General features: G+C 36.4%; 1 protein-coding gene across 2 annotated transcripts in view; it reads left to right on the top strand.

Annotated features, from left to right (window-relative positions):
• Window positions 1–19,405, top strand: part of LOC111386876 (MADS-box transcription factor 23-like) — a 38,730-nt gene extending 19,325 nt beyond the window's left edge. Inside the window, exons 4-9 of one of the 2 annotated variants that reach the window (XM_023011360.1) lie at window positions 5,940–6,001; window positions 18,198–18,297; window positions 18,387–18,428; window positions 18,514–18,597; window positions 18,712–18,860; window positions 18,956–19,405. In XM_023011360.1, coding sequence (XP_022867128.1) covers window positions 5,940–6,001; window positions 18,198–18,297; window positions 18,387–18,428; window positions 18,514–18,597; window positions 18,712–18,860; window positions 18,956–18,971 — 453 coding nt within the window. In that variant the 3' untranslated portion in view covers window positions 18,972–19,405. Of the gene's footprint in view, window positions 1–5,939; window positions 6,002–18,197; window positions 18,298–18,386; window positions 18,429–18,513; window positions 18,598–18,711; window positions 18,861–18,952 lie in introns of both variants that reach the window. The other variant, XM_023011359.1, reaches the window with a different exon arrangement.
• Window positions 19,406–19,723: the final 318 nt, after the last annotated feature.

Here is a 19,723-nt window from a genome sequence, read left to right as displayed (position 1 = left end):
GAATAATCCTTTTCCGAAGGATCCCTTGAGATATCTGAGTATCTTGTAGGCTGTTTCTGGATGAGCTTCATTCAGAGAATGCATATGTTGGCTTGCCATACTAACTGCAAATGCAATATCGGGTCTAGTATGTGACAAACAGATTAGTTTACCCACAAGTCTTTGATATCTGTCAATATCTACAGAGTTGCCAACATTCTTGACCTTTTTTTCCACATCAACAGGTGTATCACTTAGTTTACATCCAAGCATTTCAATCTCTGTAAGGAGATCAAGTATATATATATATTTTTTTGTGAGACACTGATACCTCTATGTAACCTTGCTATTTCCATTCCCAAGAAGTATAACATTTGTCCCTTATCTTTTACTTCAAATTTTGCTGCTAAACTCTTTAGTCTGTCCATCTCTATTATGTTGTCACCTGTCAAGATTATATCATCAACATAAACAATTAAGATTGTTTTCGCCCTATCATCAAACTGCTTTAAGAACATAGTGTGATCTGACTGTCCTTGTTGGTATCCTTTCCTCTTCAGTACCTTTGCAAATCTGTCAAACCATTTCCTATATGACTGTTTGAGACCATATAATGATTTCTTGAGTTTACATGTTTGATTCTTTTCGCCTGCTTTGCAGAAACCTGGAAGTAGTGTCATGTAAACCTCTTCTTCCAATTCTACACTGAGAAATGCATTCTTAATATCCATTTACTGAAGGGGTTAATCTAAATTCGTTGCCAATGACAAAAGTACTCGAATAGTATTCAATTTTGCTACAGGTGCAAATGTCTATGTGTAATCAATCCCATATGTTTGTGCTATGTAGCATGGACACTAACTAGGGTAGCGTGTCCCTGTCCGACACCTGTCGATACCGACACTCTTCAAACACTCTACAATAATCATTTTCCTTTCTTACTATAGCTATTATATATTTTTTACTCAAAGTTATTAGTAAATAACAAAAAAAATACTTATATTTAAAAGATTTCATCAAAAAATCGAGCTTGTGTCCGCGTCGGTGCATCAGAGTCTGTGTGTATCCCTTAGCAACAAATCGAGCCTTATACATTTCTATTGTTCCATCAGCTTTGTATGTTAGGTTGAAAATCCATTTGCATCCAACTGGTTTTTTTCCTTGAGGCAGCTCTACTATCTCCCAAGTTTTGTTCTTTTCCAATGCTCGCATTTCATCCATCACTGCCTCTCTCCACTTTGAAAGTTCTAAGTCTTCCTAAATGTTCTTGGGAATTTTGGTGTTGTTAAGATGAGAGGTAAAACTGCGAAATTCAGTTGATAGAGCATTATAGGACATGAACTTTGAAATGGGATGAAGAGTACATGATGAAGTTTGTTTTCTGAGTGCAATGGGAAGATTAATATCTGAGGATTATGATACCTTTGTGGTGTCATAGGGTTCTGGAGCTACCATCAGTTCTGACTCTCTTGGTACTTCAAGTGTGAAGTCCTTCTGCTTTGCTTTTGGTCTTCTTGAGTAGACAAGCATCTCATTGTCTCTTTGCTTTTCTGCATCTCTCCCTTAATTTAAGCTATCTCCTATTAATGGCATAGAAGAACTAGGAAGTATGATTGAGACAGGCTCCAAGGGAAGAAGATCTAGGTTTAGGTACCGATCTTCACTTTGATTCCTCCCCTGAAGAGAGGTTTGGTGGAAATATGGAGTGTTTTCAAAAAAAGTGACATCGAGACTCACGAAGACTTTTCCTTTCGAAGGATCGTAACATTTGTATCCTATCTGAGTGGGAGAGTATCCAATAAAGACATTTGAAAATAAGCTGCACTTCGATGATGAACTATTTGAAGTTCAGAAGTTTCCAACAAGAGATGAGGGAATTAAACTTTTCAGTCACGAAGAAATCAAAGATGACATAAGTAAAGATAGCATGATTTCCTTAAAGAAGCGTGCAGAAGCAGATTTGAAAAATCTTATCATCTTTGTACCAAATCATCCGTTAGAGCTTAAACAATCTCTCAACACGCTAGGGATTGCATGCACTAAACTTGCAAATACATATTATAAAGATAAAGGGTGAAGAGTTAAATCACGTCTTGAAAAAAAAAAAAAAAAAAACACTTCGGCTTAATAGAGTTACATATTCACTACTATTTTAAAGTTGCTGTATATGCAGAGTTTCACAGAGGTTGGCTTAAAGCTCAGAAGATGTACGAGGAGGCCTATCATGCACTACAAGAGGTGGTTGGAATCTCAACAAGATGGCTTCCAATCCAGAGTTTAAATGAGATTAAGAGCATCACAAAATGGTTGCATTTTAAGACGTCAACATTATTACTGCATGGTGGAAAAGTTGTAGAAGCAATCACATGGTTCAGCAGGCATATTAGTTACTATAGAGGCTTAATGGAGCTCCTTAAGTTAATTTTCTTCACTGGGAATGCCTAAGCAGGAAATATTTGGTGTTTTCTTAGCTATTGGAGACATGCTAGGTGACTGTTCAAAATGTACCAACTACAGTTTCAGTTCCTGTAGATAAACTAACTGAATGGGAATTTTATTCACCTCACTATTACCAGCCATCAGATCACTACCAAAAGGAAAAAAATTCATGTTTCAAAATCACTACATCTATGTCAGAAGATGTTGCTGGGATTGATAAGAGTGTTGAATCTGTGATAGCTTCTATTTACATTGTCAGTTTGCCAGATTACTTGAGCATGAGGGCACATACACAATGCAAGCCCTAACAGATGAAGAATATAACATTTATCAAGCACATCAAGAAATTGAAATGTTTTAAATATCAGAGTATTGACAGAAATTTTTGTTTTTGAGTATTCTCCTCCCGATTTATTAATTTTCTTCTCTTCAACCAAACTCGAGGAAAGAGTTTCTTTCAAGTGTGAGAGAATGATGTAGGACAATCCTATTGTAATTAGAGTAAAAGTTAGATAATTATAATAAGATATTTAGCTGTAATAGGTTTTATCCTTTTATTCTAATATTTTGTTTAGAATAGGATTTCTTATTTTATTAATTAGAATAGGTTTTTCAATTTCTTTTAGATTAGGATTTTTATTAGTTTTCTTATTTTAGTTTCCTTACATTAATAGGACGAGGAATTATCTTGCCTACAAATATAGAGGTATTGTAAACTTTTTTCATAACACCAATCATTATTCAATCAACAATAAAGTAAGTTATTTCAATATTCTTCTTAAGACATAATTCTTATTACAATCATTTTATTATTGCTTCCACACCACTAGCATTCCACTTGAAAGCATACATGCTATAGGCTATAACTTAAAGGATTACTCAAGAAGAATAAGACACAATCTTCACAAGATCACCCATCACCTCAACCGAGCAAAAATCTTTTAAAACATAGCAATTTCTAATCTTGCCATAAAACTTGATTTTTATGATCTTGAATACCAATTGCTCCTAAGAAAGTTGTTTAGGACTATTTTAGACGTACAATTCCATTCTAGTAATAGTATTTCATTTCAGTTAGAAAATGCAATTGCTCGTTGGGGCTTTAGTCTTTGATCTTCGGATTCTTCGAAATGGTCGGAGTACCCGTGTCGGACACAACATGACATGGGTACGGATATGGGATAAGTGCTGATCATCTAAGTTTCAACAGGACACTTCGCCTTTTTTGCTTCTTTTTTTCTTTTCCTTTTCTATCCGTTTTCACTCTCTATAAACCTAGTGCGGCCTCCGAGAGGATGGAGAAAGGTTACGACTCTAGGCTTTCCTTTCTTCTTCTTCCTTTTTTCTTTCCCTTTTCTTCTTTTTCTTTCTTTCACTCTCTATATCTGTGGTTTAGAGTTTTCTTTGAATAAAATAAAAATTGATTCCATATAAAATGAAAATTGGTTCCATATAATGCTACTTAGTGCTCCACTAAGTCCAAATTGCAATCAAGTCTCTTCTTTTCTATTTTACTTAACATTTGAATAATTAACTTCTCATAATTGAAAAATAAATCGGAAAATTATATTTTATTCGTTTTAATCCCTTATTCAATACTCATTTCCTTCTTTATGAACAGTTGATTTTGGTCTACTCAAAATAACATCTTCAATTAGTAAAAAAATTGAAGCTTGAAAGAGGTACCAGTACCCGTGTCCGAAATTTAGACTCTTTTTCATCATGTCCCCTTATCCTAGATTTTAAAAAATAAAAGATCTAACACTTATATACGTACTGGTACCCGATACCCAGACCGGAGTCCGAGCATCATAGGCTTTAGTTTCATTGTAGGTAGGGCGCCCTTTTCATTCTCCCCTATTTCTCATTTGTGCACTTCTTTTTAAAGATATGTTTTGAAAGCAAAATGTGCAAATTGAAGAAGTCCGTATACGGACAAAAACAATCACCTGAGCATAGTTCAAGAAGCTAAAAGGAATTCATCGATTTGATTATACTAAAAGCCAAAATCATCATACTTTGTTCCTTAAACAATTTAAAGATAGAAAAAATAATCCTTACCTTAATTGTCTATGTGGATGACATCATTGTTACTATCGCTGATGCTGATACTGATGAGATTGAGAGACTTGAGAGAATTCTTACAAAAGAATTCAAGAATTAAGGGTTTGAGGAAAGAAGATACTTTCTAGGCATTATAATTGCAAGGTCTAGTAAATGGATATTTCTACCATTGAGAAAGTATGTCTTAGATCTCCTGTATTAAGGCTGCAAACCAAGAGACACTCCAATTGATCTAAAACATAGTTCCAGAGCTACATTGAGAGCGTTGAAGTTGATAGAGGTTTATAACAAATATTGGATGGTAAGTTTTATATTTGTCTTACACTACACCACATATTGCATTTGATGCAAATAATGGTGAGCATATATATCACTTTCTTTGTGAAACCTATAACATGGTAGTTTTTGAGATTCTAGGGTACTTGAAAGGTACTCTTGGAATTGACATGTTTCCTCAATGAATTATAACCTCTAAGGAGAAGTAATACAAATGTTGATTTGGTTGATTCAGTGTGTGATAGAAGGTTTACAGCTGGATATTTTGCCACATATGAGCCCCAATAAATTTATAACACGTTTCTCTCTCTCTCTCTCTCTCTCTCTTTTTATTTTTTATTTTTTTTTATTTTTTTTTACCACACATTCTTCAATAAAATAATATTACATATAAACCAAAAAATTTTCCTTCTTTTTCAATCACACATTATCCAAAAAAATACTTTTCCAAAATTTATAATTTGTTTTAATGAGAGCCAAACGGGAGCTTTATGTTTGTCCGAGGAAATTTAGTTATTTCGAGAAGTAATAAGCAGTATGTAGTGGCTAGATCAAGTGATAAAGCCATGTTAGATCAATGACTCAAGAAATATATAACTACTATGGTTGAAGATTCGATTGAACAACGAGTTGATACTTCAATAACATAGTTACTATTAACATTCGTTATAATCCTATTTACTTTGACATGATAAAGCACGGTAGTCATATTACTAAAGATTGATGTGTATTCCATTTCGTTGTAAGTGGAAAACAATCAGATAGTGTCCTTACCAAAGAGTTGACTCAAATTTGTATTTCTTACGTGTTAGCAAGTTAGGAATGATAAGACATTTTCGAAACAACCTGAGGGGGCGTGGAATATAATTGTAGTTAGCTTTATCTTAAGAGCTAATTATATAATTGTAACTAGCATAATTTATGAGCTAATTGTATAGTTGTATCATAATTCTGTTAATAGGAGCAATTAAAGGAGCTAAATTGATGGAGTTAATTTTCTTTTATGCTCATATCAATGTGACTTTATAGTGCTTTATGGTACAACATTTCTAAAATATTTTCTATATATGTGCTCTAGGTATACATATGTATATTGTTAATTGGCATAACTAGAAACTTGACATTTTAAAATATTTATATTATTTCCATAATTTTATAAATGGCACTATTTTACTTGATAGTTTTGGCAAAGGGAAGCTGCTGTGTTGAGCCAACAGCTGCAAAACTTGCAAGAGAATCAACGGTAAAGTCTTCTATCTTTTTTAAATAAAATTAATAATTGATTATATTTAATGAAAGAACATAAAAAAATAAAAAATCATGTACTGAGATTCTTAAAATTGTAAAACGTTATCAACGTTGATGAAAATTCCTTAGCTATTATTTTGCATCAGATATTTCAATGTGCAACAATTAGTCTATCATAGAAGCAACATTATATTCTAGTTTAAAAGTAAATAAACAGAAATGTTCGAGAAAAGCAAGTAAAAGAAAAATGCTTCATAGACAGTCAATATTGTAATATAGATATTTCTATCATTTTGAGATTTTTCAAGATATCAATAAAGAGATTGTAGATCAAGATTTTGGTTAAAATAATAATAATAATAATAATAAAAAATAAAAAAAATTGAGAATGGATACAAATATTTAAAACTTTGATTCACACTTTGTCAAGTAGTTCAATGAAAAATTATTTATTTTTACCTTTATATTACCGAAAATTGAACAAATGCAATTTAAACCTTATTCCTAATAGGCTTAGTTGCCTGGAATATCTTTTTCACCACCACATATGATCCATAATCACTCCCTCGTCAAAGGTCAGTAAATCAAATATTTGCAACCATAATATGTCATTTTAATCAACCTCTACCTTCTTTAATTGTGTTATGTTAAAATTGCATTATACCTACGAATGGGAGCGTTAGGTCTTAGCAAGAAATGTTCTTAACTTCTTATCTGTCATTTTTTAATTCATCCTCTATGTTAGCATATATTACCATTTCTTATTTTATATATTCTAGTGCAACCATATATATCTAATGGGGAAACGTTCAATGTAATATCATGTAAGGTAAGAAATTAAGAGATGTTAAACAAAAGACATTCATGTCAAAGATCAAAATAACTTGAATATGAAGTTGGATGAGTGATTTAGACAATCAAATCACAATTTAATCAATAATTAATTCATAAATATTTTAAATTTGTTAGAATAGTTATAATTACAGAAACCAACTACTCACGAAAGACAAGGAATTCACTAAGTACCAAGAATTCCATATGCATTTGTATAATTAAAGTGTTCAGCATAATTTGCAAAGTGTGTATAATACAATAGATTTTATTGAACCTAAAAGGAAGATGCTTAATGCACTTTCCAAGTTCGCATTTATAAAACATTATATGAATCAATGAACATAGTTTACATTACTAAATAATTATTTATGATGCACCGACACGAACACGTGTCCGACACAATACGTCTCAAATACGCCGACACACGATTTTCTGAAAAGTACTGATGAAATCACGATTTTTAGGGATTATTTATTTCCATAGTTAGAGTTGTAATTAAAGGATTGATTGATTATTGTAATCTTTAGATTTGGTAGGCAGTTATTTCTTTCCTTTTATTTTCCCTTCTTTGTACTATAAAAAGGGGCGATGTATAGCTCATATTCAAGAAGAAGAAATTTATAATCTTTCTCTACATGGTATCAGAGCTCAGGCTCGTTAACTAATCAGCCAAAATAATGACAGAAGCCAATAGCAGAGGATCTACAACCTCTGACTTCTTCAATGGAGAGTCAGAATTTGGCTTTGCCATAGGCATGGGAGAGAATTCATCATTCCAATTAACGGTTGAAAAACTGAACGGGAAAAATTTTCGAGAATGGGCTCAATCCACCAAGTTAATTGTCGATGGGAAAGGGAAATTAGGTTACCTGACTGAGGAGATAACGAAGCCGGCCTCAACCAACACGGTTCTTCTCCAAAAATGGAACTCAGAAAACTCATTGGTGACTGCGTGGCTGATAAACTCCATGAAACCCACCATCGGAAAAATTTACCTGTTTCTGCCCATTGCAAAAGATGTATGGGATGCAGTCAGAGAGACATATTCTGACTCTGAAAATTCATCCCAAATTTTCGAAATCAAAACTAAACTCTGGCAAACCAAGCAAGGCGATCGAGAAGTAACTGAATATTACATGCAGATGTCAACGTTGTGGCAAGAACTCGACTTGAGCACCGAAGAAGCATGGGATTGCGCAGGCGACAGTGCTCGATTTAAAAAAAGGCTGGAAAACGAAAGGGTCTTCGAATTCTTGGCCGGACTGAATCGCGACCTAGATGAGGTGAGGGGACGAATCCTTAGCCGGAAACCCTTACCGTCGACGAGGGAAGTGTTCGCAGAGGTCAGACGAGAAAAAAGCCGGAGAAAAATTATGTTGGAGATGACTGGAGGTCCTTCAGGCGTGGGTGGATCGATTTCGACGAGTGAATCTTCAGCCCTATTGTCAAAAGGAATTGGGTTATCTACCGGGTCGGCTATTGGGCCATCTAACGGTGGGCTAAAAGGCAATGGGCTGGGCCTTTTAAAATATGGCCCAGGAAATCCTAATTTTGGGTCAACAAATGGGCCTGAGAATACGGGCTTTTATTTAAAAGGAACGACAAATGGGTCAGACCCAAGGCAGCAAAAAGGACGACCTTGGTGTGAGCATTGCCGTAAACCAGGACATAACAAAGACACGTGTTGGGATTTGCATGGAAAACCCGCCAACTGGAAGCCTAGACAAAGTAATAAATACCGTGGAAATCAGGCATCAATTGACTATCAGGGAGGAAAGTCTAAGGAATCAAGTGGTGCATTTAATGCCGAGCAGATGGAACAGCTCTACAAAATGTTTTCTAGCCTACAATCATCAAACCAAACCAATAACCCGTCAAGTTCACTAGCGCACAAAGGTAATTTTTTGAGGGCCTTAAAATCTGCCACTCAACCAAAAACACCCTGGATCATTGACTCAGGAGCCTCGGACCACATGACAGAGTCCTACCACTTATTCTCATCTTACTCCCCATGTGCCGGTAATCTCAAGGTTAAAATTGCACATGGATCTCTGTCCACCATAGCAGGAAAAGGGACTATTCAAATCTCTAATTCTATAACCTTGGAATCTGTTCTTCATGTTCCTAATCTATCTTGCAATTTACTGTCTATAAGTCAGTTAACAAAATCCTCACATTGTTCTGCTAAATTTTTCCCATCTTACTGTATTTTTCAGGACCTATCATCGGGGAAGACGATTGACAGTGCTAAAGAAAGTGAAGGACTCTATTACTTTGACAAGGCAGATGTGGGTGAATAGTGTCAAATTAAAATTTGTGATTCTGCGTCTATTCTTAGAAATAGCGAAATTATGTTATGGCATTTTAGAATGGGACACCCCAACTTTCAATACCTAAAACGTGTACTACCTTCTATTTTTTCGAATAAAAAGACAGTTGATCTTCAATGTGAAATTTGTGAACTTGCAAAACATCAGCGTACACCATTTCCAAAATCCGTATACAAACCATCAAAGCCATTCTCTATGATTCATAGCGATGTATGGGGTCCCTCATGGATTCCAAATCGTACTCTCTAAATGGTTTGTCACATTCATTGACGATCATACTCGAATTTGTTGGATTTACCTACTAAAAGATAAATCTGAAGTTCGGGGCATGTTTGTCAACTTCCACACTATGATTCAAACACAGTTCCAAACCAAAATTCAGGTCTTACACACTGATAATGGCACAGAGTACTTCAATAACATCTTAGGCGACTATCTCAGAACACATGGCATAGTTCATCAAAGTTCAAGCGTTGATACTCCCCAACAAAATGGGATTGCTGAACGAAAAAATAGACTTATATTAGAAGTCGCTCGTTCCCTAATGTTCACTACAAACATGCCAAAAAAATTCTGGGGGGATGCTGTCCTTACATCCATTTACCTCATCAACCGAATGCCTAGTAGAGCCCTAAATTTTGAAACTCCCATCCAAAAATTCCGAAAATATTTCCCAACTTCTCGTCTTAGCTCTAATCTACCCCTACGAGTATTTGGATGTACTGCCTTCGTACATGTCGATCCCCATCAAAGAAACAAACTTGATCCCCGGGCAATTAAATGTGTCCTCATTGGCTACTCTCCTACACAAAAAGGATACAAATGCTATGTTCCGCCCACACAACGAACATTTGTAAGTCTTGATGTCACCTTCTTCGAAAATAAACCATACTTTGAACAAACCTCTCTTCAGGGGGAGACATTAACAGAAGATCGGTTCTTTGACTTCAATCTCTCTTCTCCTGAACCTTCTCTACTTATTCCTCCATCCAATGCTAATATGCCATTACCAAAAGAAAATTTGAATACAGGGGGAGACGTAGAAAAACAAAAGGATAAGGAGATATTAGTTTACTCACGAAAGCCAAAATCAAAGTACACAGAGAATCTCACGACTGAAGCACCAAAAGAATCAGAACCGATGGTAGCTCCACCTCAAAAAGTATCAGAGTTATCTAATACCGATTTACCCATTGCCCTCAGAAAACAACCACGGTTATGCACTCAACACCCTATCTCAAAATTCATGTCATATACTGCTCTATCTTCAGAATTCCGTACTTTTACAGCACGCCTTGACAATACGATTATCCCGAGGAATATTCAGGAGGCATTGGGAGTTCCAGAATGGAAGGAGGCAGTTTTGGAAGAAATGCGTGCTTTGAAAAAAAATAAAACTTGGGAAGTAATGGAGTTGCCACAAGGAAAGAAACCCGTGGGATGTAAAGGTTTTCAGCTTCAAACACATAGCAGATGGGACAATAGATCGGTATAAAGCCCGATTGGTTGCAAAAGGATATACTCAAACCTATGGTATTGACTACACAGAGACATTCGCCCCAGTAGCAAAGTTGAATACAGTTCGAGTCCTTCTGTCAATAGCAGTAAATTTGGACTGGCCTCTTCAGCAACTTGATATTAAAAATGCATTCTTGAATGGGGAATTGGAGGAAGAAGTATTTATGACATTACCGCCAGGCTTTTGTAAAGAGGAGGAAAAAGGTTTAGTATGCAAGCCAAAGAAATCACTATATGGACTCAAACAATCACCAAGAGCATGGTTTGATAGATTTGCAAAAGTGTTGAAAAATCAAGGATATCGCCAAGGGCAGTCAGATCACACTATGTTCCTGCGGCAGTTTGTAGAAGGTACTAAAACTATTCTGATCGTATACGTTGATGATATCATTCTGACAGGAGACAACAGAACAGAAATGGAAAGACTAAAAATAAGTCTTGCCACTGAATTTGAAGTAAAGGACTAGGGAAAAATGCGATATTTTCTGGGAATGGAAGTTGCGAGATCAAGACGAGGGATCAGTGTATCACAACGGAAATATGTTCTTGATCTTCTAAATGAAACTGGCATGCTAGGATGTAAACCAAGTGATACACCCATAGATATTGGAAGGAAAAATGGCAATGAAGGAAATCCTGTAGACATAGAAAGATATCAAAGATTGGTTGGAAAACTGATTTACCTATCACACACCAGACCTGACATAGCATTTGCGGTTAGTTTGGTAAGTCAGCACATGCACTCTCCAAAGGAAAGTCACTTAGAAGCTGTCTATAAGATACTGAGATATCTCAAGGGCTCCTCAGGAAGGGGTTATTCTTCAAAAAGGATGAAAGAAAAGGAGTGGAAGTCTTCACAGACGCAGATTGGGCCGGATCAACAGATGATAGGAGATCTACTACAGGTTACTGCACATTTGTATGGGGAAATCTAGTAACCTGGAGGAGCAAGAAACAAAACGTAGTTGCCAGAAGTAGTGCCGAAGCTGAATTCAGAGCAGTTGCGCAAGGAATATGTGAAGGACTATGGTTAAAGATGCTCCTAGAAGAACTATATGTCACAATAAGGCCACCAATCAAACTTTATTGTGACAACAAAGCAGCTATCAACATCTCTCTTAATCCAGTTCAACATGATCGAACAAAACACGTAGAGGTAGACAGACACTTTATCAAAGAAAAAGTTGAGGAAGGAACCATTTGCATGACCTATGTTCCTACACAAGAACAAACTGCAGAAATCTTCACCAAGGGACTATCAAGACAGAAATTTGATGATTTCATTTTCAAGTTGGATATGATAAACATTTATGATCCAACTTGAGGGGGAGTGATGAAATCACGATTTTTAGGGATTATTTATTTCCATAGTTAGAGTTGTAATTAAAGGATTGATTGATTATTGTAATCTTTAGATTTGGTAGGCAGTTATTTCTTTCCTTTTATTTTCCCTTCTTTGTACTATAAAAAGGGGCGATGTATAGCTCATATTCAAGAAGAAGAAATTTATAATCTTTCTCTACAAGTACTGACATGTTGAATTCTTTAAAACTCTTCATTTATATTCTATAAATTTAGTTTTACACTTGCTATTAGTATTTCTAGTTGAAATCTTTCAAATATAATTATCTATATGTTATTTACAAATAACTTTTAGGTAAAAATGTATAATATTAATAAAAAAGAAATAAAGTGTCCGAAGAGTGTCGGTGTCTGACATGCTACCCTAATTGAAGTGTCCATGCTACAGAGATGATTATCATGTCATGATCATTGCCAAGCTACAACAATAAACTAAGACCTATTCCCAATAAATTTGGAATCCGCTACTAGAGTCGTTGCTATATCGTTCTATTCTTTGCTAGATCTACCAATAGATTCAAATCAACTAGATTTCTAACAATTACCATAGGCCAGGTTTTATCTACCCTCCCTTCGACAAAAAAACGTGACCCAACATTCAAGTCTTCTTTCACTTAATTTATCCTTTAAAGGCAGCACCTCAACCTTTTAGAATATATCTTCATTTTGTATCTTAACTATCTTAATACGACCGCATATCCATTTAATATCATTATTTCCACTAAATTCGTTCTATGAACATCTTGATCTTCAACAAGATCTATGAAGTATAGCTAGTCTAATCACAATTTTGTAGATCTTGCCCTTTAATCTCCGTGGAATCATATCCATTTAATATCTTTATTTCCACTACATTCCTTTTACGAACATGTATAGCTAGTCTATTTACAGTTTTGTAGATCTTGCCCTTAAATCTCAATGGTATCTTCATATCACATAGAACTCCTGTAAAACTTCTCCATTCTATTCAATCCGCTCTAATTCTATGAATTACATTGTTTTCAATCCTTAATAATGTATCCAAAAACAAACCTACATGCCTAAATAAATCATTTTTCAGACAACTTGATCCTCTACAATAACTTTATCATCAACCATAGTCCTACAACAAAATAAGCAGTACACATATTGTGTCTTGGTTCTACTTAATCTGAAACCATTGGATTCCACAGTACATTTCAAATGCTCTTAACTTCAGACTTCACCTTCTCCTCTCCCCAACTAAAACTACATCATCAATGAATTACAGACACCAAGGGACCTCATCTTGGATAGGTCTGTAGCGTGTCCATGACTAGTCCAAAAAGGTTAGGTCTTGAGGCAGAATCTTGATGCAAGCTTATAGTGACTTGGAATTTCCATTTACATCTCAAGCAATTTGGAATTACCATTATGTCTCAAAGTCTCATTTGCCCCATCATACACATCTTGAATGATTTGATTCTATAGCACCCACCATAGCACTTTTAGAGGTACCCTATCATAAACTTTTCAAGATCAATAAACACCGGATAAATGTATCTTTTCTTTTCTATGGATTTATTGACAAATTTACTAAGCAAGTAAATGTCTTCCATAGTAGATCTTGTTAGCACGAAGCCAAACTAACTTCCAAAACCTCCTAAATTCCACCTTAATCTTTGTTCAATCACACTACCCTACGATTTTAAAATATGACTTGTGACCTAAATTCCTCTATAATTTGTACAATTTTAAATATCTCCTTCATTCTTATTAAAATGCACCATACCACACTATCTCTCCACCTATTCGGCATCTTTTTATTCTTCTAGATTTCATAAGTACAATTCCACCCCTTTTTTTATAAGTAATCAAATGTTCTATTAATTAAAAGATAATACACAGGAAGTGTATTATACACTTAAACAAGAAATAAACGTCATGAAATTAGGCAACCCATCAATGTGACTAGAAGCTACAGCATTAAACTAATTATAGAATGTCAAATAAAATAATTCTCTAAACTGCTCTAAAGTCTTTATTGATCATCAAAATGACACCCATTTTTTTCTCTCCACACGCACCAACCAATGCAGTCTGGAATAAGGTCCCAAACAAGTTTATTGTCCTTGTCACGAAACTTTCTCCTTCATGCCTTCAACAAATCTTCCATACGTCGTGGCATCACCCAATCCATATGTTGAGAAGCCAAAATATCATTCTACAGCAAACGGGTGCCATCACAACGCAGGAACAAATGGTCAACCGTTTCCCCATCCTTTCTGCACATATGACACCAATTTGTAATATAAAACCCCCTCAATCGAAGATTGTCCGCCGTTAAAACCTGTCCTCTCACTACCGTCCATAGTAAAAAGGCCACCCTTGGAGGCAGTTTACACTTCCATACCTTCTTCCAAGGGAATAAATTCTCCGCAGATACCAATAAGGATTTAAAATAAGTGCTAACTGAGAAAATATCATCCCTTGTCGACATTCACTTGATGCAGTCACTCTCTCCTACCCTGATATGCACTCCATACAAAGAGGTCAATAGCACTGCGTACTCATCCACTTCCCAATCTTGTAGTCCTCCCAAAAATAATGTTCCAACTGATGTTCCCGTTGTGTGTATCTAATACATCATTCACCATAACATATGACATCACGGCAATACGATACGAAGAATGAAATCGCTCCCTTAAGGGTTGATCAGTACACCAACAATCATCCCAAAAGCTAATAGTATTGCCATTCCCCACACCGAAGGTCACTCTATTCCGAAAGTCACTCCACCTTCGTCGAATATACCGCCATAAACTCACCCCGTAGGTACCACGACTCTCAACTGAACACCATCCACCCTCCAAAATGCCATATTTCTCTTCTATAATCTCTCCAGAAACTCTCCCTCTCCACCCCAAACCGCCATAACCACTTACCCAACAAGGCGTTATTAAACAATACAAGGCTCCTCAATCCGAGTCCTCCAACCCTTGTGGGAGAACAAACTGCACCCCAATTTACCAAATGAAATTTCCTCCTCTCCTAACCCTCCCCAAAGGAGCTCCCTTTGGATCCTCCCTAGTCTTTTAGCCACTGTAACATGAATGGGAAATAAAGACAAGAAATAAGTGGGGAGATTCGAGAGAGTAGACTTGATAAGAGTAAGGCGACCTCTCTTTGAAAGGTACATACGCTTCCAACCCGCTAATCTCCTATCCACCCTTTCCACTATACTGTCCCAGATGTGTTTACTTTTGAACCTTGCTCCTAATGGGATCCCAAGTTATGTAGCAGCCATCCTTTCCACATTATTGACCTCTCCAACAGTGATGACTTCAGATTTTCCCAAATTTATCTTCATTCCAGATACGGCTTTGAAGCACAAAAGCAAATGATGCAAGTTCCTAAAGTGCTCAACGTCTGCGTCACAAAAGATCAGAGTATCATCTGCAAATAGCAAATGAGATATCTGCAGTTGACCAATCCTAAAGCCCTTTAACAAACTTTCCCCCACAGCCTTTTCAACCATTTTACTGAATGCCTCGATTACAATAATAAACAGTAATGGAGACAAAGGATCCCCTTGTCGCAATCCCCTACTACTCCGAAAATGACCTTCAAGAGTGCTGTTTACCAGAACTGAAAAAGAGACAGTATAAATACAAAATTGAATCCACTGCCACTACTTGGCCCCGGAACCACATCGCCTGAGCATATACAATGGGAAACCCAGTTCACGTGATCATAGGCCTTTTGAATATCAAGTTTACATAGCATCCTTGGAGCCCCTTGACGTAGTCTTGAATCAATGCATTCATTTGCTATGAGAACGGAGTCCAAGATCTGTTGCCCTTTGACAAAAGCATTCTGATAGTTAGATACCACTTTTCCCAGCACCTCCTTTAATCTATTAGCCAAAACCTTTGCAATAATCTTATACACCCCACTTACTAGAGTAATAGGTCGAAAGTCCTTACTGTCTGTCGCCCCTGATTTTTTTGGGATTAGCACAATAAATGTGGTATTAGAGCTTTTCAAGAATCTACCACACTGAAAAAAGTAAGCAAAAACATCCACAATGTCTGATCGTATTACATCCCAACAAGCCTTGTAGAATGTGAAGGAGAATCCGTCCGGTCCTGGGGCCTTGTCATCATTTATACTGAACACCACCTCCCTAATCTCGTCCTCCCCAAATGGTCTTTCTAACCAACTGACATCCTCCTCAGAAATAGTGGAAAACTCTAGCCCCTCAAGCTCTGGCCTCCAATCAAACTGCTCCTTATAAAGGTTTTGGAAGAAACTCACCATTTGGGTACCAATATCTTGTGGGTCCTCATAAGTTACCCCATCCACAGCATAGAGATACGATTGTTGCGCCTGTTGGAAATGGCCACCCTATGGAAAAACTATGTATCTCTCAACCACTTGACCCTAGATTTCTGGCGCAAAGAAATCTCTTCCATCTCCACCAACCTCTCCAGCTCACCCCTCAATTCTTGACGTCGCTCCCTCTCGTCCCCTCCCAATCCTCGACTTTTCTCCTTCCTATTCAATTCCTCTATTTCTGAGGTGTATTGATTTTTACGCCAGTTAACATCCCCCACCTCCTCCTCATTCCACCTTTTGAGGTCTCCTTTTAAAGCCTTTAATTTTTGGTCCAACACATAACTGGGAGACCCCCTGAACTTGTAAGAGGCCCACCAAGTCCGTACTCGCTCCCCAAAACCGTCCACTTTAAGCCACATCTTTTCAAACCTAAAAGGCCTTCTCCCGCTATATCCCACATCCCCAGATAATGAAATTAGGAAATGATCTGAATACACCCTCCCTAGTCTCCTCAGAGCGACGTCCGGGTACTTAGCCTCCCACTCCACACTAATCAAGAACCGATCTATTCTAGAATGAACAGGTAGTTCTCGATTAGATGACCAAGTAAAATCTCCCCCCATCAAAGGTATATCCACCAACATATTCTCCCTGATAAAATCTGAGAAGTCCTTCATAGCCCCTGTTAGCCTCCCGCCGCTAGACCTTTCAGTAGGAAAGCGGACCACATTAAAGTCACCCCCTATGCACGTTGGGAGGTTCCACCAACCCATCATACCTGTCAATTCATCCCACAATCCGCCTCTACTTTCATCGACAATAGGCCCATAAACTCCTATGAACATCCAACGAAATCTATCCCCAATATTTGTAAATGAAAGGGATAGGGAAAATAGCCCTTCACTAACCTCCTCCAACTGAAAGACTATAGTATACAACATAATTAACACCCCTCCTGAAGACCCCACTGACCATACAAACTGATACCCAATATGCTGTCCCCCTCCCCCCCAATAAGCCACTTACAACAGCCCTCGAAACGGTCTCCAACTTCTATAAGAATACAATATGGTCCAATTGTGATTCTCATCGTCATCCTCTTCTTGAATTCTTCCATCCAAAACTTGAATCTTATAGAAAAAGTAACATTCTTTCCTTTGCTCGAGTTCCAAAAATTCCAATATCCGCAATGCCATTCATTAAATAACTTGTCAAAGTAATTCCTCTCCCTTTTTGTAATCTCATAGCTATGAACCAAGACTCTTTGGTCCTCATCATGAGAAAACCATATGATTTGGCTTTTTATATCCTTTAAATCACCCCAAAATCAATGTCAAATGTCATCATTAGGAAGGAAAAACTTCATTTTGAAGCAGATGTACAATTCTTTATTATCTCAAGCTTTCAATTTAATGTACGCTAGATATCTCGTAGGCTGAAATATTCTGCGAAGAGTAAGAACTAACCAGTTAATTACTTTCAAATCTTATGTTCTTTTAATAGCAGTTTCAAAGAACAAGGCAATGATATGCTAATGGCCTAATATTTCCTCATAAAAGGGATAGAGTTGTGGTTTTCTCATCTTTATGGGCTAAAGCTTGGGGAGTGTTAATAGATTACCTCCGCAGTTGGAACAATTCAATTCTCTGATTTTTCTTTTTCTTTTTCTTTTTCTTTCTTTTAAACGACCTGAGTCCTTGTCTTACTTCTGTAATTATTCTCCCTGTTAATTAAGTTCTTCATTTATTATTAGTACGCATTATACACAAGCACATACATTTGTATATGTGTGTATGTGTGCGCATTCATTAACACTAGATAACCTGATATACAATTCCCATAATCATACAGTCAATTGATGGGACAAGATCTTTCTAAGTTAAGTATCAAAGATCTACAGAACCTTGAGAACCAGCTGGAGACGAGTCTCCGAGGTGTCCGTATGAGAAAGGTTTGAAATTTTAATCTTCTTTAAAATGTGAATCCTTAATTCTGCACATATCAAATAAATTATTGACAATATTTTTCATATCTTTGCAGGACCAAGTTTTAATTTCGGAGATAGAAGAACTGAGTCAAAAGGTCAAACTTAAAAAACTGCACCATCATCTTCCATTATATTTCAAAATGTTCCTTCTAGTAGCTAAATTTCATGATTTTGTTGCAGAGAAACCTCATCCACCAAGAAAATGTGGAACTGTGCAAGAAGTTAAACCTCATTCAACAAGAAAACATGGCATTGTATAATAAGGTAGCAGTGTAAATTAATAAGTTTCCAAATGTTCAGTGAAACAAAGCACTTTATTTGGAGCACTGTTTATAGAAGAACTATAATAGGTTGCTCAGCAGAATGCTTGATGTTCAGGTTTATGGAACTAAGGATGTGACTGGAACAAACAGTAATGCACTTCGTACTAATAGTTTAAGCATCAGAGACGACCCACACGAACCTGTTTGTCTCCAGCTTTGCCAGCCACAACAGCAGAACCTGGAGACACCAATTACATCATTGGGGTAATTGTCTATCCCCCATGATTAAAGTACTTTAAAAAACATAGTTTCAACACTATATTGATTCTACACTTGCTTTGGTGGGAAAAATGCAGCAGGCTAGAAATGCAATAACAAAGAGAGGCAGACTATTCAAAGGTGTGAAGTAATCTGTTAATGGTGAAAGGCACCATTGTTACAGCTTTTCGTTAAATGCTAAAAGTGGTATAAGAACCACAGCTATTCAGGAAAAAATGCTTAATATTTGGCATTGCCCAGTTGCCGAATTCATTATATGAGGTAAATCTAACTAGATACAGCTTTCTAGGTCATTGTGATAATAAATAAAAGAATATGTTTGGCACTGCATGTCTCATATCTTACTGGATGTTCCAATACTTATTTATCTATTTAAACTCCGGGTTTGATTTGATGAGTTTGCTTGGAAGAACTACGTACACAGAAATATACTACTACCAGATACTAGATAAAAATAAATGCCAGTCAAGAGCAATGTCATAACAGAAAATATGATTCAAAAGTGAAGCAATTCATATAGTTTCTAAAGAAATTACCAGTTTCAAAGCATGACAAGAACACATGATATGACAATATAAAGATAATCTGGTGGCCTCGGAAACTTCAATTTTATGAGATTCAGGACACAAGCTGCAAAGTTCGTGAATAGGGCTCATCTGGCACATTGGAAACATTTTATACATTATTTAAGCCATCAATCAAAAGTGTCTATTTCAGATAACATTCACTACATTGAAATTTTTTTGTGAACTATATAAGTAACTGTGGGCCAAAAACAAGTAGGTCTAATTTTTTATTGTTTGGGCGGAAATGGGTTCAATAAAACCATCAGTTAGTTAAACTTGGGA

This window comes from Olea europaea, unplaced genomic scaffold (assembly GCF_002742605.1).
Source record: "Olea europaea var. sylvestris unplaced genomic scaffold, O_europaea_v1 scaffold376, whole genome shotgun sequence".
Taxonomy (NCBI): Eukaryota; Viridiplantae; Streptophyta; class Magnoliopsida; order Lamiales; family Oleaceae; genus Olea; species Olea europaea.
This window is presented reverse-complemented; position numbering and strand designations above follow the sequence as displayed.